This window comes from Hylobates moloch, unplaced genomic scaffold (genome assembly GCF_009828535.3).
Source record: "Hylobates moloch isolate HMO894 unplaced genomic scaffold, HMol_V3 SCAFFOLD_9, whole genome shotgun sequence".
Classification (NCBI taxonomy): domain Eukaryota; kingdom Metazoa; phylum Chordata; class Mammalia; order Primates; family Hylobatidae; genus Hylobates; species Hylobates moloch.
Window position 1 is genome coordinate 11856143 of NW_026652284.1, and position 24984 is coordinate 11881126.

A 24984-nucleotide genomic window follows, 5' to 3' on the forward strand; every position below is an offset into this window, starting at 1 on the left:
TCCTTTCTGCCAGTTGCTTAAATACTTTGGAGTCATCCTGGGCTCCTTTCTGTCGTGCCGCATGTCCAGTCCCTCAGCGGATCCCGAATCTGAACATATCCTTCCTGTGCCCACCTTCTAGTCCTCATTCATCTTTGGCCTGGTTTTTATTGTAGTACACTTCTCCTTCCACCCTTGCTTCCTACTACTGACATTGAACCTCAGTACAACAACTACAGTGATCCTGTCAAAACATAACTCAGATTTGGTCACTCCTGTCCCAGCTCCTCCAGAGGCTTCCCGTTTCACTCCACGTAGAAAATTCCAGCTTGTGCAGCATCACGAAGCCCACAAGGTCAGCCTCCCGCAGGCCTTTTCTGACCTGGTGCCCCACTGTCTCACCACCCTCCACCCCTCACCAGCTCCTGCCACACTGTTCTCCTTGCTGCTTCTCAACCCTCTGCCTTCAAACGTCCAGTCCAGGGTCTCTGCACTCAGGATTCTCTTCTTGGAATGTTCTATGGCCACATGGTTTTCATCTACATTTTCTTTATCCAAATGTCACTTTCTCAGGGAGGCCCCTCCTGACGTCCCCTCCCCCATCTAAAATTGCAGCCCTCTCCAGCTATACCTCTTCTCCTCCTCCCCTCTTGTTTTTCTACTTAACATTTGTTACTGCTTTTATTTTACTTCTTTATATTATTTATTTCCTGTACAGCTATGAATACAACTGAAATGTAACATGAATTTTCATACAACATACGAATTTTGGAAGGACACACTCAGTCCATAGTATATGTAAATCTCATGAGGGCTGAAAGTTTTTTCTGTTCACTGCTACATCCCCAGCCCTTAGAACAGTGCCTGGCAAATAGTGCTAAGTAAGTTTTTATTGATAGGAGGGAAGAAAGGGAAGAAGGAAGGAACAGACAGACCCTTGGAGTTAGGCATTACCTCAATTTATAGATGAAGACACTGAGGCTCTGAGAAGTTTCCCAAGATCACGCAGCCAATAAGTGAAACCACTTTGGGGTCACACATTTGCACCCTAATGTGTGACCCCAAAGCTTTTCTGATTTCTACTTTACTGTTTTCCTATGGATGCCTCACCCTCATTTATGTCTGCAGTGAATATTGGCTCTATGAGTTTGTATGCACATTTGTAGTGATATGAACACATTAAAATGTTTTAAAGGGAATACTGCATCAGAATCTCTTAGCTCCCTAGATGCTGCCTGTTGGATACTCCACTAAGCTTTCTACGTGCAGCCCAAGAACAAGTGATGCCTGAGCTCCTCTGAGAGAGAGAGGTGCTGAGAAATCTTCAAGCAACCGTCACTAAATATGTTTGCCATATTTCCAGTTACATCCAGGCTTTTCAGTATTGAGGGACATCATTTCGTGTTTTGATTCCTGGCATATTTACTATCAGTATATGCTTTGGGGGTTTTCAGTGAATGAAAAATAGGTGGTGGCAGCATTAAGTGTAGAACACTCTTAAAAGATATGGCTGTAGAGGGAAGAGCAGGGCTGGAGCAGCAGCTTGAATGGCAGGGAAAGCTAAAGGCAGGTGTTTTTAAGGTTGTGTAGATTAAGAGGTACAGGCTGCAAAGATTGAAGAGATGAGAAAAGAGATGATTGACAGAGCAGTAGTAATACGCAGGACAGGGTCTTACAAGAGCACAGAAGAAGAGTTTGAATTCTTGAAAGAGTCAGTCTATTTATGCAATTTAAAGTGAAGGGAGGAGGCCAGGCGTGGTGGCTCACACCTGTAATCCCAGCACTTTGAGGGGCTGAGGTGGGTGGATCACTTGAGGCCAGGAGTTGGAGCCCAGCCTGGCCAACATGGCAAAACCTCATCTCTGCTAAAAATACAAAAGTTAGCTGGACGTGGTGGTGGACGCCTGTAATCCCAGCTACTCGGGAGGCTGAGGCATGAGAATCACTTGAGTCTGGGAGGCGGAGGTTGCAGTGAGCTGAGATTGTGCCACTGCACTCCAGCCTGGGCAACAGAGCGAGACTCTGCCTCAAAAAAATAAAAAATAATAATATTTAAAAATAAAATGAAGGGAGGAAAAGATTTTTATTTTCTTTTGAAATGGAGTTTCACTCTTGTCACCCAGGGTGGAGTGCAATGGTGCGATCTCAGCTCGCTGCAACCTCCCCCTCCTGGGTTCAGGCGACTCTCCTGCCTCAGCCTCCCGAGTAGCTGGGACTACAGGTGTGCGCCACCATGCCTGGCTAATTTTTGTAATTTTAGTAGAGACGGGGTTTCACCATGTTGACCAGGCTGGTCTCAAACTCCTGACCTGAGGTGATCTGCCCATCTCAGCCTCCCAAAGTGCTGGGATTACAGGCTTGAGCAACTGTGCCCAACCAAGATTTGTTTTTCTTAGTGGAGTAAATAGAATCTGTCATTTGTGTGAAATGGGGATGGAGTTGAAAAGGAATACAAAGCAAATCTCTATTGCACTCGAACCATGTTTCAGGCACTGTCCGGGGCGGGGGGGGCAGGGTAAAAAGATGACCAGGGTGGCCTCCTGTCATTAGAGCATGGACGCCAGCTTTTCAGCATTGCATGCAGCACCCCGACCAACCTTGTGAAGAAAAGAGGTATGAACACATGGTCACACAACAGTCGGATACCCACTCTCAGCCACATGCAGAGGCAGCACAGTCAGTAGAAGCACTGGTTTGTGTGCATGGACAGGCATTCCTGAGGACCAGGTCGAAGTTGAGAAGTCACAGATTTGAAGGGTTCCTGCTGATGGCAGGAACGATAAAAGTAGGAGCTGATGTTGGCACGACTCTGTAATGAGCTGTCCCCCCACCTTCCTGCTAGATATTCCATCTGGAGTTGCAAAGGTCTTTCTTCTTCAATCCAAACCAATACCTTTCATCTGTTGTTTTCTGTTTCAGCGATAGCAGTCATCTGCAAGATATCGTTGGTCATCTGAAGTCTATGTGGAAGGAATTAACTGAAATTCATTACTTGATCAGAGAGTATTTTTTGGTCCCATCTTTATTTTGCTTCTTTTTCTTTTTTTCTTGCTTCCCAGGCAATGCATAGTCCTTATACCACTTTATCTCCATTTGCCTTCTCCTGTCTTTTTTGCTGTTATTGTCATGTATTTTAGTTCTACTTATATTGTGCTTAACCCTCACAAAACATGATTTTTTTGGCTTAAATAATTGATATCCATTTATATCTCTACACATATTTATCCTGTATATTGGTACTTTCCGAGTTTAATTTTAATAAGCTGTGTCCTTAAACTTTTTAGAGTCAGATCTCTAAAACAACACTATCTGATAGAAATTCTCTTGTCAGATTAAAAAAGTAGAAACAAGTAAACTTATTTTTAATGTTTTGATTTAACTCATTATGTTTCAAATATTATTTCAATATGTAATCAATATGTAAAAATTGATGATTTATATTTTCCCACTGTCTTTGAATTTATTATATATTTTATACATTGTATAGCATATCTTAATCTGTAGTACTCATCACCTTCTAAGTGCTCTGTAGTGTGTCAACTTATTGGACAGTGTGGCTATAAACTAAGAGATGAAACTAAAGTTATGTGAAACAAACTTATATTGTGTGTTTCAACAGAAGAGTTTCAAGTCTCTGCGGCTAACTTGTTTGAATATACAAGTTATTATAATTCTCCATTACTATTTAGTCAGCTGCTCAAAACTTTTGCTGAGTGATTGTTTCCAAGATTTCCCTTACTTTTTTTTTTTTCCTTTTCTCTGTAGACAGGGTCTCACTTTGTCACCCAGGCTGGAGTGCAGTGGCGTCATCACAGCTCACTGCAGCCTCTACCTCTCCTGGGCTTAAACCATCCTCCCACCTCAGCCTCCTGAGTAACGGAGACTACAGGTGCATGCCACCATGCCCAGCTAATTTTTATAGAGACGGAGTCTTGCCATATTGTCCAGATCGGTCTTGAACTCTTGGGTTCAAGTCATCCTCCCACCTTGGCCTCCCAAAGTGCTGGGATTACAGGCATGAGCCACCATGCCCAGCGTAAGGTTTATTTCTTAAGTTGAATTCTGCCTTTGGTAGCATGCTTAGAAAACAAGTTCCATTACGTTTTTTAAATGGTAGAAGAGTTGATCATTAGAGTATTGTATAGTATATGTTCAGTTTAAAGAACGATGAAATGAAAACAAGGACCTAGCACTTAGCTTAGACAGTAGAATATACCAGTACTTTTGAAGCCTTCCTGATCACATCTTCTTCCTTCACTTTATACCCTGAGGTGTTCACTGTCCTGAATATTGTTTTAATCAAATCTTTCTCTTCTGTTTACAGTTTTACCAAACATATATTTTTAATTCTGCCTGTTTTTAACTCACATATAAGTCATATTGAATATATTCTTTTGTGACCTTTTGTCACTCACTGTGACATTTTTGAGATTCTTGCATGTTGATATATGTAGCTGTAGTTCATTCATTGTCACTGCTGTATAGTATTCCATTGTAGGAATGTGCCACAGTTTATTTATTTTACTATTAGACATTTGGACTGTTCCATTGTTTTTGCTGGCATGAACTGATGTTGTTACAAACATCCTTGTTCATGTTTCCTGGAACACGTATAAAAGTCTCTCCATTATGGGAGTTACTTGATTAGAGAGTATTTTTTGGTCCCATCTTTATTTTGCTTCTTTTTCTTTTTTTCCTGCCTCCCAGGCAATGCATAGTCCTTATACCACTTGACCTCCATTTGCCTTTTCCTGTCTTTTTTGCTATTATTGTCATGTATTTTAGTTCTACTTACATTATGCTTAACCCTCACAAAACATGATTTTTTTTTTGTTTAAATAATTGATATCCATTTAGATCTCTACACATATTTATCCTGTCCGCATCTTTTATTCTTTTCTTTGCCTATCCATGCCTCCATCTGGACCCTTTTCCTTCTGCTAAAGAACTTCCTTTTGTGGCTCTTATAGCAATGAATTATCTCAGATTTGTTTTTCTTTTTTTTTTTTTTCTTGAGATGGTCTCGCTCTGTTGCCCAGGCTGGAGTACAATGGCACAATCTCGGCTCACTGCAACCTCCACCTCCTGGATTCAAACAATTCTCCCACCTCAGCCCACTGTGTAGCTGGGATTACAGGCACCCGCCATCATGCCCAGCTAACTTGTATATTTTTTTAGAGACAGGATTTCACCATGTTGGCCAGGCTGGTCTTGAACTCCTGACCTCAGGTGATCCCACCCGCCCATCCCAAAGTGCTGGGATTACAGCTGTGAGCCACTGTGCCCAGCTTCAGAAAACATCTTTCTTTCACCTATATTTTTGAAAGATGTTTTTACTATGTTTATTCTTTCAGTCTTTTATGATATCATCCCATTGTTGTTCCATCCATTTCTCTTGAAACAGCTTTCAGTATTATTGTTCGTCCTTCAAAGGTAATGTGTCCTTTTTTTTTCTTTGACAACTTTAAGATTTACTCTTTGTTTTTTAGTTTCCATTAATAATATGCCTCGATATGATTCTCAGGCTTGGGATTTGTAGAACTTCTTGAATTTGTAGTGAAGTCTTTGGACAATTTTGGGAAACTCTTGGCCAGCGTCACTTTAAATATTGTTTCTGCCCCCTTTTGCTTTCTTTCTTTTCCTTCTGTGACTCCAGTTATGCAGAATTTGGACCTTTTTTACCATGCTACTTACCCCTCTCATGCACTTTTCTGTATTTTCACCCCCTTGGTTTTTCTTCATGTTTCATCTGGATATTTTTTACTGACTCATTTTCTAGTTTGCTAATCCTGTCGACTCTGCTGTTTCACCATTTACTAAAATCTTAATGTTAGTTTTCTGGTAAAACTCTCCATCTTATTTTTCTTCTGAAGATAGTAATCATACTATACCAGTGATTAATCTTGTCTTTTTTTTCTTAGTTTTCAGTCATTTAGTCCTGTTTTCTTACATATCTGGAAATTTTAATTGAATGCCTGACATTGTATAAGAAAGATTTTAGAGGTTCTGGCCAATATTATTTTTCTCCAGAGAGGAGTTAAACTTCTTCTTTCCTTCTACCTCAGATACCCAGTTTTTAAATTTTCCCCCATGCATACCTCCCCTGCATTTTTAACCTTTTATTTGCGGCAAGGGGTAAATATTAGCAGGAGTTTCCCAGAGGGACTTGTATTTTTGAAAGGATCAAAGCCTGATGCTTAAAGGGAAGAGTCTAGAGGAAGGATTCTTTTCCTTGGGATGGACAATAGAAAGAGGAGGTCAGAGACAGTGTGTGTGAGGTAGAAAGTAATCAGCTTCAACCCCTGGAATCACAACAAAGGACTTAAAGGAAACTGAGTCCTGAAGAATCCGTTCTGCTTAAGCAGGAAAGTTGTGAATCTTTTTCATAAACAAGGGTTAATTAGTTCTCTTCTAAGTAAAAAGTACATTGATCCAGATCTCTCATTTTCCTATCTTTCTAGTCATTGAAGGTTTTCTCTTAAAATCAACAAAAGGCATCAGGATAGGCCATGTAGCCACCTTTGGAAAGGGCAGATGTTGAGTTAAGTGGATTCTGTTCTCTTCCATAGTCCAGGACTTTTCAGACCTGAAATCAGTTAACCTGGAGATGACTAATTCAGGCTCAAGACACCAGATCTGCTGGAAGTAGATGGGTGTGAATTTTTAATGTCCTTTCCCAGGTCACCGTTTGTGGATTGAGAGATAGCAAAGGTTGGAATGCTGACTGAAAGGCCACTGAGGAATCCAAGGGACATCCTAGGCAAAGACCAGAAGTTTCTGAGGAACTGTTGGGAAGTAGCTAAGCTGCAAGTTTATTTCTATTTTAGCCCATCTGAAAGGGGGGAACATTTGAGTTCATTTTTAAAAGAATCTTCTTTTGACCTTTCATTTGAGCCTGGGATCAAGCCAGTTTTCTAAAGAAATGAGACAGGACTTAATTTAAGTACCTTAGATTTGAACTACCTCCCATTCCCATTCTACCTCCTCCGCAAAAGACAGGTTCAACTTCTTTGTTCTCCCAGATGCTAAAGACCAGTTCCCAATTGGTGGTCTTACCCAGATACATGACACTTGTATATAAATAACTTCCCTGGGCATTGCTAGAAGTGAAGTATCTGCTTTGCATATGCAGCTTTCCCAAAATGCAGGTCTATCCTACCCACCACCATAAAAAGTTAGTTGTTAGAAACAATAGCTTAGTTTCCACTGTGAATGGTGTATTACTCTTAGATGGGTCAGGGGTATTTTGAATAGCAGAAGACTGGCAAAGATCAGCTGGACGTGGTGGCTCACACCTGTAATCCCAGCACTTTGGGAGGCCAAGGCGGGTGGATCACGAGGTCAGGAGTTTGAGACCAGCCTGGCCAGCATGGTGTGAAACCCCGTCTGTACTAAAAATACAAAAATTAGCCAGGCACGGTGTCGTGTGCCTGTAATCCCAGTCACTCAGGAGGCTGAGGCAGGAGAATTGCTTGACCCCCAGGAGGCGGAGGTTGCAGTGAGCCAAGATCATGCCACTGCACTCCAGCCTGGGTGACAGATCAAGACTCCCTCTCAAAAAAGAAAAAAAGAATGAACAATGGCAAAGATCAAGAGGAATGAAGATTGAACCAGATGAACTTTCAAAATCTTCTTTTTTTACCCCAGGAGCATGGTTGGTTTTGCCTGCTTTCTCCCCATAGTCCTCTTCTCTCCATATCCCCCTATATTTGTATCTCCATATATGTCCAGTACTGGTACATGAAACAGGCCTTTCCAGAGCAGTAGCTTCTTTTGGAGTTAGTTTGCTTGACCAGACCAGCTCTAACTAAGCAAATGTTTTAGCTTTGGTGCTGTACCTCCTTCAGGAAATCATTGTCCTGTGAGACACTGGGGTGGAAGAGGAGACCTCTCCTCCATAGGCAGCACCTCTTGAAATCACTGGTCCTAATCTCCTGGCCTCCATCTTTCTTCCTAGTATAAATGGTACATACTAGTAATGTAAGCTGGTGTGGTATGATGTGATCCATGTAACGGACATGTACCAAGCCTCCTGTTTCTTCAGGGCCTGTTTCAGATTGTCAGAGTAGTAGCTTCGGGAAAAGAAGTAGATTCTAGGCCAAGTGGCCTCTGGAAAGGTCTGGGTGATGGAAGTGGGCCAGGTGTCTGAGTTAGGGATATGGATCAAGAAAGAACACTGGAGCCTGACTCCTCTTTCTTGTCCAGATATTTGCATGTAATTTTTCAGAAATTTTTTAATATACTTTTGTCACCTGCCTTCCTTTGTCAGTTCTGCTACTTGGGAGAGAAAAGAGATATGCCTGATGATTCTGTATAATTTTCACTGGCATTTAGGAAGGAATTTTTCTATGAAGACAATAGCAAAAGTCATGGTTGGGTTACCTCTCTAAGTTACCCAGTATCACACATAGATACTTAGCAGACTTTTGCTGGAAATGCTCATGGTCTTTCCAGCTTTATCTGTAAAATGAGCATAATAATACTACCTCACAGGATTGTTGTGAGGATTAAGCTAGTTAAATATTTCATTGATGAGAGGCCCCAAAGACAGTGGCTGGCACGTGACGAACATTGTTGGCTGATGCTTATGATTCCAGAAGTTCCACTGTGGTCTTCAGTACTTGGAAGTTTGCCCTTATCTACTCTGCTACACACTCATCTAAAACTTAATTTATTTAAAGAAATAGTTGGGAACGGATTTCTTTCTAAAAACCTCAAAAAACTTATTCCAAACCCTTGAAACCTACTTACTTTTGCCACAAGAAGCTCAGCTTATACTGGTGCCCAGCATCTATGATTATTCTCTCTGACATCACCAACCTCCTTTCTTCTAAGCCTTTGGCATTAAAGTGAATATATTTATTCATTTGAAATAAATACAAAGTACTTTGTAAGAATGGAGTTCTTGTGACTAGGAAGGAGATCATCTTGAGCTTCTTTTCTGTTGAGGAATGTTCGGTTTCGTTTCTAGAGTTCTGTATTTTGCAATTTTAATTGACATATTTATGCTTTCCTTTGTTCCAGAATGGGTGTGAGGTGATCTCCATAGTTTAGGATGAGACATGCAAGATTCAGTGGGGGAGAAAGAGGAGGGAGCCGGAGAGCACTCATTGGAAGAAAGGATAGGATTTCCAGTAATAACCCTTTGATTTGTGTTTTTTTCCAAGTGCTTTCGTAACCAAGGTCTCCGTGGGTAACTCCATGGGTGGTGTTCTCCCTGTTTTGTAGATGAGGACACTGATCCTAAAGAGAGGGTGTCTTTTGCTCATGTTCACCCAGCTGATACTAATGACAGACTTGGCATCAGGACTCTGCTTTTGAAAGCCTGTGTGCTTTCTTGGAGTTGAAATAAGTTATCTGCCAAATCAGGCTTTATAGTGTGACCACCATAGAGGGAATTTTTTTCCTGCGTTATAATCTATCTCCTGGTTCAGTACTGAGGCACAAGCTATTTATGCATATTGAAAAACCTTGTTAGGACGGCAAAACTGGAGCTCTCATGGGGTGGGAAGGCATATTCCCCATGGCCAGTACTAACTGTAGGGAAACCTATCTTCAGGCGTCCCTCTGCACGCTTTATGGGGTTTTCAGCAACGGACAAGTAGGGGCCTCGCATTTTCAACATGAGCATGCACCCCTTCTGCCAAAAAGTCTTACACTGGGTCCTAGCTGATGAAGAGCTGAAAGGCAGGACACAATTCCGTCCACAGCTGGGCTTCAGGATTCATCCTTCCTTCATAATTCTTTATACTCAATGTAGAAAAACTATAGGGAAAATAGGATTTGACTAAGCCCCGACTTCGCTATGTTGAAGATCAGTTGTCTTGATTCTACCTGTGTACATCCTGCTTATTTCTGTGCTTTTCACTTTATAGCATACTCCACCAATCCTTTTTAAGGAAAAAGCAAAATCCTATTATGGGAATGCTTCAAACCACTCTGAGCTTCCAGATTAATCTGAAACAGCATCTGAGTTCACAACTGGGTCAGAGTTGCAGAATAGCAAGAGAAACTTGCCAGTTCAGCAGGCGTGTGTCTTGGGTTAGTTAAGACAGCAGGACAGTCCTGAGGCCTGACTTCCTTGCATGTGTTTCAACCTTGTGTGCTGAGATAATTCTGGGTGGCTTTAGATAACTTTGTTTCTTAACTGAAAAAGGAGTGTCTGTTGCCTGATAAGTGTTTATCCGTGAAATAGCAACATGGTGTGCATCTTAGGGTAGGAGGGCGTTTAGATCTCCAGAGACCAGGAAAAAAAAAAAAAAAAGCAAGGTCATTGGCTTAGGCATATTACTGGAATTAGGATGTCAGTCCCAACTTTAAAATGCCTCTATTGTTTTTATTCAGGGTCCCCTTTCTGGATTCCTCCCCTTCTTTTCTCTTTGCCTTAAGGGCTATACATAATCCATAACCAAGTAGAACTGAAAACAGACAAACGCACTCCTCTTCTAGTGGATAGAAATCTGGAATCCAGAAATGCTTCCTTCTTGCCAAACCTCAACTTGTTCCGTGCCTTTTTTTTAAATCCTCTTCCCAGTCTCCCCACCCCTTCGTGATTTGGCTGAGTGAGGACTAGCCGTTTGGTTTGCCTTTTATCAACGATAGATATTCACTGCTTTTCAGGTCACATTTTCCTTTAACTCTTCTCTGTTTATGAGTATCACGAAAGGATTCTTCAACATCAAGGCAAAACTCACACTCAGAATACTTTTTAACTGTGGATATTTTGACAGTGTCAAACAGAAGTCAGTGGTGAAGACTTTCGTTCTGAAGTGACTTAGGTCTTACATGACTCAAAGGTGGTTTTCCTAGTAGTATACCAGCAGAGTTGAAAATGACTCTGAAGTTGAAAGTCCCATACTACTTCTAAGAAACTTGTAAAAAGTGTTGGCCAAATGCTACACCAAACATTTTGCATTAATTATCCTCTTAACTCTTCAAAACAGTCCTTTGCAGGCCAGGCTCGGTGGCTCATGCCTGTAATCCTAGCACCTTGTTGGGCCGAGGCAGGCAGATCACCTGAAGCCAGGAGTTCAAGACCAGCCTGGCCAACACGGTGAAACCCTGTCTCCACTAAAAATACAAAAATTAGCCAGGCGTGGTGGCACACAACTGTAATCCCTGCTACGGGAGGCTGAGGCAGGAGAACCGCTTGAACCCAGGAGGTGGAGGTTGCAGTGAGCTGTGATTGCACCACTGCACTCCAGCCTGGGTGACAGAGCGAGACTCAGCCAGCAAAAAAATAGAAAGTATGTGATTTTAGCAGATGGATAAACTGAGGTTCAGAGAAATTAAGCCTCTTCCACCAGCATGCGTGTTTGGTAACTTGTCAGGGTAAGATTTGATTCCTTTGCTCCTGCTTGTTTGACTACATCATGGCAGCTCCCACAAAGTTCATGGCAGCCTTACTTAGAGGCACAATAGATAGTTGGGTTTTCCAAATTTATGGGTTCAAACATAGCTTATTGCAGACAATGCTGGTTAGAATTAGAGCTGTGCTGGTAGCTGAGGTTTGCAGCTGTACAACTTTGTATAGTCTCTGACTTGTGGTGGTTTAACTTACGATTTTTTGACTTGACGATGACACAAAAGCTATATGCATTCAGTAGAAACTGTACTTCAGATTTTGAGTTTTGATCTTCCTGGGCTGGTGACATGTGAACCGATTCTGTCGCAGTGGTGGGCAGCAGCAGCCGCAGCTCCTAGTTAGCCACGTGATCATGAAGAGGGAACAAATACTCTACAGTGGGCCCTGCAGCCAGATGACTTTGCCCAGCTGTCAGCTAATATAAGTGTTCTGGGCATGTTTAGATATGTTAGGTGTATGAAATTCATTTTTGCAGCCTTTTCAACTTAAAAATGGGCTTACCCAGATATAATCCCATCATAAGTCAAGGAGCATCTGTACTTGGAAGAATATAAAACTTCTCCATCACGCTGTGGAGTCCTGCCACTTCTCTTTCTTTTGCTGTTGTATTTGGTTATCATCTTCCCTGGTGACAAGGAAGATACTGCCACCAGCAATTACTCAGTGAGGCAAAGATATTAAAGAGGAAATTTCCATTAGGTAAATAACTGTGAAAGAAGAACCCAAGAGAAGGGAGAGAAATTCAAGCCCCAGCTCCTGTTACACTGGCCAAATGCCTTTGGCACCCCATGCTTGCTGAAGATCATAAAAGGGTCAGGTAAACTGATCAGACAGAATAGAGGAACACAGTGTGAATTTTTTCCCTTGCCCCATTCCAGTGTCTACTTGAATTTAGGTTTTATAAAATCAACCCTTCGGAGCCAGGCCCAAAACCCAGGCTAATTTGCAGTGTCTCTATTTGTGTAGACAATGAGATTATTTTGGGAAGAGAGTGTTGACAGAGTGTGTGTTAGACATTCAGTAGAACTGGCATCTTGAAGTACTTCTGAGATTTTTACCCTCTTGCTGAAAATATTGCTTTATAGAAGTTAATGACTTTGGACTGTGGCCAGAATTCACAAGTATGGCGTGTGTTGAAGTGAAAGGAAGGGGAAAATCATTGTCTTTGTGAGTGTAACAGAAGATTTTCTGAAGGACATTTTGTTCCTTGGAACCTTTCATTTTAGCTAGAACAACATGCACTTGAAGCCTTAAGTATTTTGTGGACTTGAGATTGCTGCAAAATGAGGTAGGCAGACTTAAGTCTCTGCAAATGCTCCTTCTGGTATTAAGGTATTATAACCAAAGAGTTACAAATTGTCTGCAGATTACCTTCCAGTTGCTAGTCACTTTCCCAGTTTAGAAGCCTAGCACACCCTGGTGCTGTTATGCCCGCTACAGATAGCTTCCGCTTTGGTAGGGGGGATATGCCATGCCAGATGCTTTACGTGCACACTATCCCTGAATCCTCAAGACAATCCTGCAGAATCCGATTATTCCCATTTTGCATATGAAGAAGTCAAAATTTAGATAACATAATACTGTTCTTAGTCTCATATGTATCAGGCTGTGTGCTGTGTGCCTTACATGTATTACCTAATCCTTACAGCATCTTTGTAGGGAATATTTGTATCCCCATTTTGAAAAGGAGGAAAACAGAGGCCCGCAAAGATTATTTGTCTGTGATCTCATAGCTGTTGGGTGTCACAGTCAAAATTCAAACTCAGGTGTGATTATCTTTCTATTATGCCACATCCATACTTCCCTACTGAGGTCTTGAAGGCAAGAGACAGAAACCACTTCTGATTTCTGATTCTCTGTCTCTAGCCTGCCATACAAGTAGGGCTTCTGCACATGTTGGATTGCTTGGTTGACTGGATGTGTAGTGGATTTGTACTTGCTCACATCGGGACTCATTTCTCCTTCGTCTGAATAATCTGGACCTCTACCTCCAGGCTTTACTTGTCACAAGACAGTGGGAGGATGGGATCATGAAGGATGGCCTGGGCCAGTCACTCCTACATGATGGTGCAGCTCTTTTGGGTATCTCTGCCCTGTTTTGATGACCATCTTCAAAGTCAAGGACCTGGGTAAAATAGTGCTTCCAAGCTTCAGAGAAGAGCAAGGCCAGAGGGCACCCATGATGAGCACCACTGGAATTCCCTCCCTCCACAGCCCACGTGTTTTCTGCTGTCTTTGAGGGAGAAATAACAGCTGGGCAGGACTTACCTTCCCACTGAGGTGGGGAATGGGGTAGAATTAAGGATGCCTAAGTAAATGCCTCCATAGTAAAAGGAGGCCACATGCTTTATGGTAGTCTGGATTCAATACTCAGAGTGCAGTGAACTGGCCCAGGGCCCTACCTTTACCACTGTATCCATCATCTGGCTGGCTTTGGTTTAGTTTCTGTAAAACGTCTTTCACAGTAAAATCTGATTAACTACTCATCAATACAGGTTTGGTTGGATCATAGATTTCAACATCCACTCAAGTTTTCTAGGTTCTCAAAGCTGTATTTCTAGGGGTGAAGACTTTTGTAATGGTTGACTGTTAACAAGTGCCAAAGGACAAGTCCAGTTGGCTTGCACAAGCAATTATTTATGGACAGAGAAACAGGTATTCAGACAGAAGTCCTACAGTAAGTTGAGATAGGTGTAGGTACCTTTCCATGGCAAAGATCTTCATCTTATGGAAGAATCCAGCATTAGAGGGAAGAGTGATGTCTTAGGTCATCTCATCCCATCCTCCTTGGGTCAATACATTGTCTTTGTACAGAGAACACCCAGGACCCACTTGGTGCTGGGGAGCTGAGGCTGCCACAGCAGACTTAGTTGGAAATTAAGCTTTTGGCATAGGCTCACTCATCAACTTTGGATATTAATTGATGGCAGTAGAAGAAGAGGCAGTGATAGTGGATATTCTGCCTAGATTATTCTCCCATATTCTCTTGGTGCGGGGGGGAAGTATTACGGGATTTTTAACTTCCTCCTAGTTAGCTGCCAGCAATAGGTAAAAAGCACTTTACCCAATCTGTCTTCCAAGAAAGAGAATGTAAGCTCTTACAAAGAATGTAAGAGCTTGAGAGAAACAGGAAAGACCTGACTAAGACCCTGAATTGGCTGCGGTGCTCCTGGGTCTCTTCAGGTGGAGTTGTGTCCCCTGGAGACACACAGGACATGGGCACACATCACATAACTGTGGTTCTCACAGTGTCTGGGGCACCAGAGAGACACGTTTTTGTCCAGAACCTGAAGAACACTGGCAGCCTACTTAATTCTAAACATAGCAGGGACTCTTATTGATTCTTTCAAAAACAAAGGTCACATTTCCTTTCTGTGTAGTTTGTGTCCTGGGTTCCTGCTGACTGTTTCGTGTATACGATTGTTACCTTCTCAAAGAGACTGTCAGATCTTGAGGGCAGGGTTCAAGGCTGCTGTTTGTTTGTGTCTTCAGCAGTACCTAAATCTGTCCTGGGCTCAGAGGAAGTACTTAGTAAAGACATTCTACCTTGGGTTGTAGGTCACACAGTGCCAGAGCTGGAAAGGATTTTGGAAATCGTGGAGTCCAACACTCTAATTTTGTAAGTGGTACCACTCCAAAAACTTACTTGGGAGGCTGGTGTTTATCTGCTGGAAAGAGAGGATTTTATTATGTTAAGCTGTAGTGCAAATGACTATAATTCTAAACCTTCGACAGGCTTCCCTCAAACACTGCAGCATGTTCCTCCTTGGACTAGTAGCAGAGTAATAAGAATAGTAAGAATGCTAACTAGATACCAGGCCCCCAAGCCATTGTCATGAATGCTCCCAGCCACATGACAAAGTAGGTACTCTCGCTATTCTTCAGATGCAGAGGAGGCTCAGAGATAGGTGACCTCACTCAGGGTCATGTAGTTACCAGAATGGTCGAGGGAGGACTGAAGCCGGATTTGGTCAGATGCCCCAGCTTGTGGCCCTTCTCCTATACTGTGGTAACTCTCAGATGGGATCTCTGACTGAAGCCACTCCTTAGTGATTCATGGTGCTAGCTTTGCAGCATCGTGTGGTGTTTCCAGTTGTCCTAAAGGAAGTTATTAATTCTCATTAACTTTAATTCTCTCATTAGACAGGCAGTGATATAGAAGGCAAGGCAGAAAGCAAACATAATGATAGGGGTTACATCTCCAGAAAGGTCAGGAATCACTGCCCTAGGTTGTAAAATATTTGTACTGAGTAAAAGGCATGAGTCTGCCCATAGCTTCTTCCAGGAACTGTTGCTTTACGTGGAATTACTGCTGTGTTCACTAGTCCCTCTTCTGTGCCCAGAACTCACGTGTCACTTGTGTCAAGAATCCTCATGACTGAGGTTTCCAGGGCAGATCTGATCTGTGTAACACGCACCCTAACCCCCTTGCCAAAGGAGAATGAAATAGGCCCCTAGATGGCCACCCAGTTCCTGGGCCTTCCAGGCAGGCAGCTTGCCTTGAGGCTTTCCCTTGAGCCTTGTATCTAAGGAACATTCCTGTGAGTTTTCTAAGAGGTTAGTCCTGGGTCATTGGCACTTAAACCACTTGTTTTGGTAGATCCTTCCTGAGAAGGTTAATTATATATTTGATATCCTTCTCTTTTTATGCCTGAATGATGAGGATAAGTACTCTGTGGTTTATTAACTGTCACTTTAAACCTTTTCAGATTGTCTTGTGACAAAACAGAGTTTTATGTCCTTTTTATCCCAGCTTTGATGGATGAGACAGCTTTTCTGGTTAAAGTATGCCAGGATAAATAAAATCTCTGAATTGTGGAAAGGGTGGGTTTGCATTTGAAATCATGAGTTCAAGTCTGCCACCTCCTATGAAAGGTAACCTAACCTGTTAATCTTTCCATTGATTTCGTTTTTGGCTTTTGACAAATGGAGCTTGGCACCTCATAGGTACTCAGTAATTATTGAATAAATGAAAGAGAGCATTACTGGAGGGAGTTTGATGTCTCCAAATATTTGATACCAAACCCTAAAGCAACAATCTGACACATTTCCTGTTTTGAATTCCACTGATTCTTAGGGCAAAGAGCCTATGTTCTTACCATGATACAGTCCTGAAGCTCACCTCTCCTCCCTCAAGACTATTTTGTTATACCTCTGATTTTTTCAGTAAATTTGGAGTAGTATTCTGGAAAGTGAATGTCATTAAATATTTTTTAGTAGTTGCTTTGCAAAGCCTAGTGTCCTCCATTGTATGCATCCCCTAATTTGTATGTGTCCAGTCCTTTTGAGAACCACTCACCTGGGGCAGACAGTATAGGTAACTGCATTTAAAATATTTAAATTTATTTATATTTAAATTATTGGCCAGGCACAGTGGCTCACGCCTATAATCCCAGAACTTTGGGAGGCCTAGGTGGGCAGATCACTTGAGGTCAGGAGTTCGAGACTAGCCTGACCAACATGATGAAACCCCATCTCTACTAAAAATACAAAAATTAGCCAGGTGTGGTGGTACACACCTGTAATCTCAGCTACTCGGGAGCCTGAGGCAGGAGAATCACTTGAGCCTGGGAGGCAGAGGTTGCAATGAGATGAGATCACACCACTGCAGACCAGCATGGGCTTATCTAAATGTATTTAATTTAAATTTATTTAAAGTAATTCAAATAGTAAAAATAGTGCTAAGACTTTAAAACTCTTTTCCTGTTTTTAACTCCTTCTAGTTTGCTGGAACATTATCAGATGGCTTAGGGAAGACGATGGACAATCGGCATCAGTCAGAGCGGGAGTACATCAGGTACCACGCAGCCACAAGTGGTGAACACCTTGTAGCCGGCATCCATGGCCTGGCTCATGGTAAGTCATGGGTGACATCAGGCTCTGCTGCTGCTGGTCCTCAGAGGCACCTTTGTATCAATCTGATTGCAGCTATAAAAAAAGAAAGCTGGGCTGGGCGCAGTGGCTCATGCTTGTAATCCCAGCATTTTGGGAGGCCTAGGAGAGCGGATCATGAGGTCAGGAGTTTGAGACCAGCCTGGCCAACATGGTGAAGCCCCGCCTCTACTAAAAATACAAAAATTAGGCCAGGCACAGTGGCTCACTCCTATAATCCCAGCACTTTGGGAGGTTGAGGCGGGTGGATCATTTGAAGTTAGGAGTTTGATACCAGCCTGGCCAACATGGTGGAACCCCGTCTCTACCAAAAATACAAAAATTAGCTGGGCGTGGTGGTACACGCCTGTAATCCCAGCTACTCAGGAGGCTGAGGCAGGAGAATTGCTTGAACCCTGGAGGCAGAGGTTGCAATGAGCTGAGATTGTGCCACTGCACTCCAGCCTGGCAACAGAGCAAGACTCCATTTCAAAAAAAAAAAAAAAAGCTGACAACAGAGGAAATCCTGTGTTGATGTACCTGATAGCCTTCCAAGCTCTCTTACTTTATCCTCCTTGCAGCTGAAATACGACAGCCGGTGAGAACTCCTCATTCGTTTTCTGAATGTTGTGCACATTGCGATTCCTTTTCGTTCTCTGGCTTCTGTTCTCAAAGTATCATAAGGTGTAATCAACCAGACCTGTTCTTAGAATTGTAGCTGCTACTTCTCTTCTTAGAATTGTAACCTCTGCCTTCTCCTTACTGATCATTCCTTCCAAAGAAATTGAAATGGGGAATCTGTGGCCAGGTTTGTAGCCCAGGTGTTTTTTAGTTTTGCATAAATGTGCATTCACTAAAATTATAAATTTATCTGCCTAAGAGATGTTGGTGATGGCATGAATGCATTTGGTTTCTGACTTTGAATTCTTTTAATGCTTTAATTCTGAGTCATTTGCCTTTTGTTGCATTTTTCTTAACAATTTCTTAGTACAGCAACCAAGGCCCTTGGAACTATAAATCCAGCCAATTTTCCAACCACCATCCCTCAGCCATGTTGCACTTTGGCCACACAGAGCTATGTACTGCTTCCCAGGTGTGCTTCCAAGTCCTTGCTCACACATGGTCCTTCTGCTCTGCCTCCGCTGCCTCACTTCCTTGTCTATCAAAATCCTACTCAGCCTGTAAGTCCCAACTCAATACATTTTCCCAGCTCGATTGTCCCTGTTAGAGTTAATGACAGAGCACAGTCTGGGTTGTGTATGTCACCAGCTGTGTACATCTGATAGATTGAGAATGTGAGGAGGGGAGAAAGACCACTTTGCATTCACCTTTATCTTTGTGTACCTCACATGACACTTGGCACATAGTTCATGCATAGTAAGGCTTAGTAAATTAAACTCTTTGTACGAGATCCTTAGGAACCATCCAAAGCTATCAGAGTCATATCAAGACTGATCAGTATTAATTATCTGCATTTGGAAGAAGAGGAAGGAATATAGACAGTAAAAAATTATATTTCTATTTGTGCTTAGGACACGTTTAGAATAGAGTTTTTGTTTATCAGCTTTCCTAATGGTGAGATTTGGATCAAAATGCCTTTGCTTTTCCTAAGGCTGCCCAATCATAAAGGGAGCTGTCCCTAAGGAGACGTCAGGCCAGAAGTGAAATTTGGCTGAAAGTAATTTGTTTATGGATTTTAAAAGTTGAGTGTTGGGCAATCATTTGGCGTTAAGGCTTAATCATTCTTTCTAGTAACGGTAATGACAGTACATTGGACTCTTAGAAGACTTTTAAAATGAATATAAAATGCTTTGTTATGTATGGTGGCCTTTATCTGGCCAGCATCCTTGCAACGTGGAGAGAGCATGGCTCTCCTCACTTTCTGGATGAAGACACAAATGTGCTGAGAAAATGCGTGATTGGTTCAAAGCTGCAAAATTACCTCCCATCAAGAATCATTCCTATAATATGTACAGCCTCTCTGGGAGCCAGTGGCTTCATCCAAAGAGGATCCACTGAGCTCTGGGTTATATGAAGGCAGTATCCTGGAGTGAGAGTCTTCCCTTAGGATGAAAAGACCTTTAGAAGATAATAAGAACCAGAATCCACTCAATCCCCTTGGTGTAAGAACTGGGAATTGTGCTCAGTTCTCTCTGCAGGCCCTGCTGGACCCAGGTTCAGTCATGTTCTGTCTCTCAGGTCCCAGTCTGAATTCCTGTTCTGTGTGTGCTCTGCCAAGAACTTTGTTCAAAAGTTTGGGAAAGGGCTGGGTGCAGTGGCTCAGGACAGTAAGCCCGGTACTTTGGAAGACCTAGAGGGAGAATCGCTTGAGCCCAGGAGTTTAAGGCTGCAGCAAGCGGTAATCATGCCACTGCACTCCAGCCTGGGTGACAGATGGACACCCTGTTTCTTAAAAAAAAAAAAAAAGAAAAAAAAAGAAAGTTTGGGAAAGAGATATTGCCTCACTGGAGCAAATTTACCCAGAATCCAAAAGAAATGTTGTGAATTGTTAGTACATTCTCACCCAAGGAGTTTCCTTTACCAATTTGTCTCACTAGAGCTGAAGAGTCTAGAGAGCTTCCTCACACCCCACTGTCAGAGGGTAAACATCCTGTGAGTGTCCCTGGCACAGGTCCTGGAGATGCTCCCTGGACGGGCTGCCTCTTCCCTTCAGTGACTGTGACCTCTTCAGCCTCTGCCAGCTTCTGGCCTCTTCTAAGGTGTTTTCAGCCATTGCTGTCAACTTGCAAAATGTTTGGAATGTCTTTTTGACCCGGATTGGTCTTTTGAACTGACTCCATTGAGGGTCCTAGCCAGCTTTCACAGCTTTTTGGGGTGCTCTTCATGAAGGTTTATGTAATCGCCGATACCGAATTTCATCAAAGCATGCAGTAGCTTTTACCTTATTTCAAGCATCCAGTGGGGTTGGCCAGTCACCCCCATAGTGTTCTTTGAAAACCGCAAATGTATACCACCAGCTCTCCATATCCACAGATTCAGCCAACCATGGATGGAAAATATTTGGGAAAAAAAAAGATTTCACAAAGTGCCAGAAGGCAAAATTTGAATTTGCCACACGTTTCAAATACTGTATTGACTCCACACAAACGAAGTGATATGTGGGCATTGTATTAGCTACTATAAATAATCTAGAGGTGATTTAATGTATACAGGACGGTGTGTGTAGGTTATATGCAAACACCTACAGCACATTATGTAAGGGACTTGAGCATCCTAGGATTTTGGTATCTGCAGGGGATCCTGGATCAATCCCACATGGATACTAAGAAACAACTACATTTAGTTATCTCTCTCTGCCTTATATATCTTTCTTTCTTTCTTTCTTTTTTTTTTTTTTGAGACAGAGTCTCGCTCGGTCACCAGGCTGGAGTGCAATGGTGCAATCTTGGCTCACTGCAGCCTCCGCCTCCTGGGTTCAAGCAATTCTCCTGCCTTAGCCTCCCGAGTAGCTGGGACTACAGGCATGCATCACCACGCCCAGCTAATTTTTGTATTTTTAGTAAAGATGAGGTTTCACCATGTTGGCCAGGATGGTCTCGATCTCTTGACCTCGTGATCTGCCCGCTGCAGTCTCCCAAAGTGCTGGGATTACAGGCGTGAGCCACTGCGCCCAGCCTCTGCCTTATATTTCATAGGATGCCATCATCTTCAAACTTTCCCCAAAGGCCCAATTTTCTAGTCTCCTGTTGATTTAATCCTCTATCTGTATCCTCTCCTGATCGTCCATAGGCTGCCCAAGCTCTGGGATCGAAAAATTGGCCACTGTTAACCTCTCAGCTTTTCTTTGATTTTTTTTTTTTTTTTTGAACTGGAACACATTTTACTTCTGACTAACATGTAACATATATCCTCTGACTCTGAACTTAATGGGCAAATCTGCAGGATCCTCTTCTGTCAGTTGGCCTGTCTGTGGCCTTTCTGGCACAGAGATTAATAGAATGGCCATACGTTATCATTCCATAATCAAGGGGTTTGGCTTTAAATGCTTTTACTTTTGTCCTTGTCGGGTTACAACAGCCCTTGTCTTTTTCACTAGGTATCATTGGTGGACTGACCAGTGTTATAACTTCGACAGTGGAAGGTGTGAAAACAGAAGGGGGTGTCAGCGGTTTCATATCTGGCCTTGGAAAAGGGCTTGTTGGCACTGTAACCAAGCCGGTGGCAGGTGCCTTGGATTTTGCATCAGAAACAGCCCAGGCGGTGAGAGACACAGCCACACTCAGCGGCCCCAGGTCAGTGGTGTGGGAAGAGTGGCTTTTGCAGTTTCCAGGCTAGGTCTGCTGCTTCTCCTAATCCATACTGATGTGTTTAATTGTGTACTTTCTTAGTTATAGGGTTTTTAATTCGAATACTTGTAACTGAAATTTCTGATCTGCCTAATATAAAAACATGAAAATGAGGTACAGAAACCCAGCATGAATTTTTCATATAAATATATATCTATATAGCATATTTTATATATGTATGTATATATAGCATATTATATATATAGGTATATATGAGTATATTTTGTTATTTTTCTCCACTAGAGAGGTCAGAATTAGGATTAAATTGTTAGAAGCTTCTTCTGTTCACCAAGCCAACTAGATCCCCACATTCCCATGAAGAAAACTGTCAGATTGTAGTCCGGTTCTTACTCCTATACCCCATGATACAGTTCTAGAATCCCCACAGTTGTTGTTCACCACATGGGTCTGTTCCTTCTTAATTTTCCTTCTGCTTGAAAGTGCCAGCCCCAACCTCATAAAGAAAAATGCCACCCCCCAACCCCCCCAGCAGGTCGGCAAGTCTGCTGTGGGATGGCTGTCTGGCCTTGATACCAGCTGAGACTGGAAATCAGGGACAGCCCATATGGTTCCAAACCCCACAGAACCCAACCACTTTAACGTAGCTGTTTGCTTGAATGGCCTATTTTAGCCTCCCTTTTCCAGAGTGACTAATTGGGGATTCTTATCAACAAAGGGTATAATGAATGTTAAGGGCCCAGCCAAGCTAGACTCGACTCAAGCCCAGAAGGATTTTGCTGCTGCCTGGATAATAGATTTTCCCTGAGTGAATTAGTACGCCCTTTTAGAATGCCTAGGGCCTGGCCCACATCCACACCCTATCACTCCCTCAAATAGGATATGAAGTGAAATTGTCCCCAATTGAAGTGAATCCATTTGTCTGTCACCAGGAAAACTTACTGAAGACGCATTACTGCAGTAGGGGAAACGCTCCGATTGTGGACTGGGGCCATGCAGTGTGCTGTGCCAGAATGCCTTCCATCTGGAAGCAGCTGAGTAAACTCTGTATGGTTTACTTTAGTTAAGTTACATTCTATTCTCAGATACAAAACTAAAACAATCCTTGAGTATATTTTGAAGCATTTATGAAGTTGTGGGGAGGGGCAGGCAGTGAGGAGGCTTCAAAAGTATTTCCAGTTAGTTTTTCCATCTCTGCTCGAAGCCCAAGAAGTCCACCTCCAGTATTTGTTAAGATAATAAGACTTAATGAAGTGTAAAGCTGAAGATGCCTAAGAGTTCCCGAAGAAGCATGTGTATTCTTCAAATGTCAAAATAGCCAAGGGATTGATTGATAAAAAGGGTTCAAGGTATATGTGATAAATTTTTTAAAGATGATTTTGTGCTGTGAAGTTTTAATAATGTTGACGAGAAAGAAATGGCTTGAATTTTATACATTGTCAGCTTGAAAGTCTTGATGAGGTTTTTCATTCTTTTTAGGAGCACAAGTAATGTAGCCACAGTCACTGCAGAAAGAATGTCTTTGAGAGGGACATTCTTGTCATTTTTATTAGTTGTTCAACATTGCCATAGAAGTTTGATTTTCTGTCAGCCAGTACGTAGCTGCCATTTATTCATTCCCTGTCAGTAAATAGTGATTGAAAATTTCCTATGAACTCAGGGTTGGGAATAGCAGAAACCAAAACTGTCCCTGGTCTCAAAGAGCTTATAATCAAGCAGGGCAGCAAACATAAAAAATTATATAAACACTTATTTGCTGAAATTGTGACAAATGACATAGAGGAGACTTAGAGGGTGCCATGAGACTATGATCAGAGAAGGTGATGGGGAGAAGGAGGGTGGCTAACCTAGTGATCAGGGGAGTTGAGACAGGCTTTTCTAGGGAAGTAATATTTGAGGTGAAGCCTGGAGTATGAAGTAGGAGTTGGCCAGGTGAAGAGAAGAGAGAATCACCTTCCAGGTAAAAGGAAACTACTGTGTGTGCAACACCAAAAGGAAGGAACTTATCTATGTGCCAGGCATTGTCTTTGTGCCTCCACGTGTGGAATCCCGTTTAATCTTCATACTTGATTTACAAGTGAGGACAAGACAGTCCAGAGAAGTCATGGAGCTTGTCCACAGCCACACAGCTGGTCGGAGATGGTAGACCTAGACTTAGACCCAGCCTATGTCTTGACCTTGTGCCCAGCACCACTGCATTGCACCCTGCTACCTGGGTCTGCGGGGAGGGGGCTCATTGGATTTCTCTTATATGTGTTTCAGAGTCAGTTAGTGTCAAGATATGGCATTCCACATAGTTTCTTCCCTGCTGACTCAAGATTTACTTTACTATTACCTGCACGCTGACATGATTCATGTCTTGACCAGCACTGCATTTTTCTCTGTCTGGTTCCTCTGGCCTGCCACCTTAGCCTTATCTGGACCTCAGCAGCAGAGACCATGGCCTCATGAAGGCACTGGGGAGCCATTCACAGTCAGCACTGGCCACTCCTCATCTCAGCCCAATGAAGTTTTACATTTCCATATAGATGAGGCACTCGGGATATAGAAAAGTTGTGCAGCTTGACTCAAAGCAGACAGTAATTGGGCAGCCTAATTGAAGTTTAACTGCAAGTTCCAACTTTGTAGGCTGCAGAAAAAAAGAAAAAAAAAACGAAGTTTAACTGCAAGTTTCATGAGACAGCGATCTGCCTAACCATTCACTCCTCCTAGAAACGAAAGCCACCGTGATAATTGAGGCACAGCCGGTCTTCAAATATCCTCAAAGGAGGGGGATTAACTTCCACATCCCTTCTCTATTCCTGGAGGTGCCAGTAGTGGCAGAGTCATGGCAGAAGTTACCAGAGGCAAGTGGGGCAGAGGCGAGTGGGGTATATGTTTGGATCAGTGGATCAGTGTCCTTTACTGTGCAGAAAAAGCTAAAATTACAGGTTCTTCTGAAGGGATACATAGCAGCCGTTTCACCAATGTCCCTCAGTCCATTTTTCCAGGTCCAGAAGTATTCATGAGGAGCTATGCATTAGAAGAGAGTGCTTGGGCTGGGCATGGTGGTGCACACCTGTGATCCAGCACTTTGGGAGGCCAAGGTGGGAGGATCGCTTGAGCCCAGGAGTTTGAGACCAGCCTGGGCAACATAATGAGCCCCCATCTCTTAAAAAAAAAAAAAAAAAAATACCTGGGTATGGTGGTGGGTGGTGTGCACCTCTGGTTCTTGCTACTTGGGAGGCTGAGGTGGGAAGATTGCCGAAGCCTGGAAGGTTGAGGCTGCAGTGAGCTATGATTGTGCCCCTGCACTCCAGCCTGGGCAACAGTGAGACCCTGTCAAACAAAGAAAGAGAACACTTGATCTGGAAAACAACAGGCCAGAGTCCCAGCCACCTTACTTATTAGCTTTGGGCCCTGGGTCAAGTCAAGACATCTATGTAAGACTCAGTTTTAGTTTTTTCATCTATAAAGTGGGGATAAATTTATCTCTCTGTTTATTCTGCTTCTCAGGGGTTTGAA

The 24984-nt window shown here is 42.7% G+C and overlaps 1 protein-coding gene across 8 annotated transcripts in view; it reads left to right on the top strand.

The window, feature by feature from the left end:
* The window catches only part of VPS13D (vacuolar protein sorting 13 homolog D), a 284007-nt gene that overhangs the window by 209758 nt on the left and 49265 nt on the right, over window positions 1-24984 (top strand). For 7 of the 8 annotated variants that reach the window (XM_032758968.2, XM_032758969.2, XM_032758970.2 and 4 more), the window contains 2 exons: window positions 17068-17200; window positions 21273-21468. In XM_032758968.2, coding sequence (XP_032614859.1) covers window positions 17068-17200; window positions 21273-21468 — 329 coding nt within the window. Of the gene's footprint in view, window positions 1-14902; window positions 14964-17067; window positions 17201-21272; window positions 21469-24984 lie in introns of those variants that run through there. The other variant, XM_058444651.1, reaches the window with a different exon arrangement.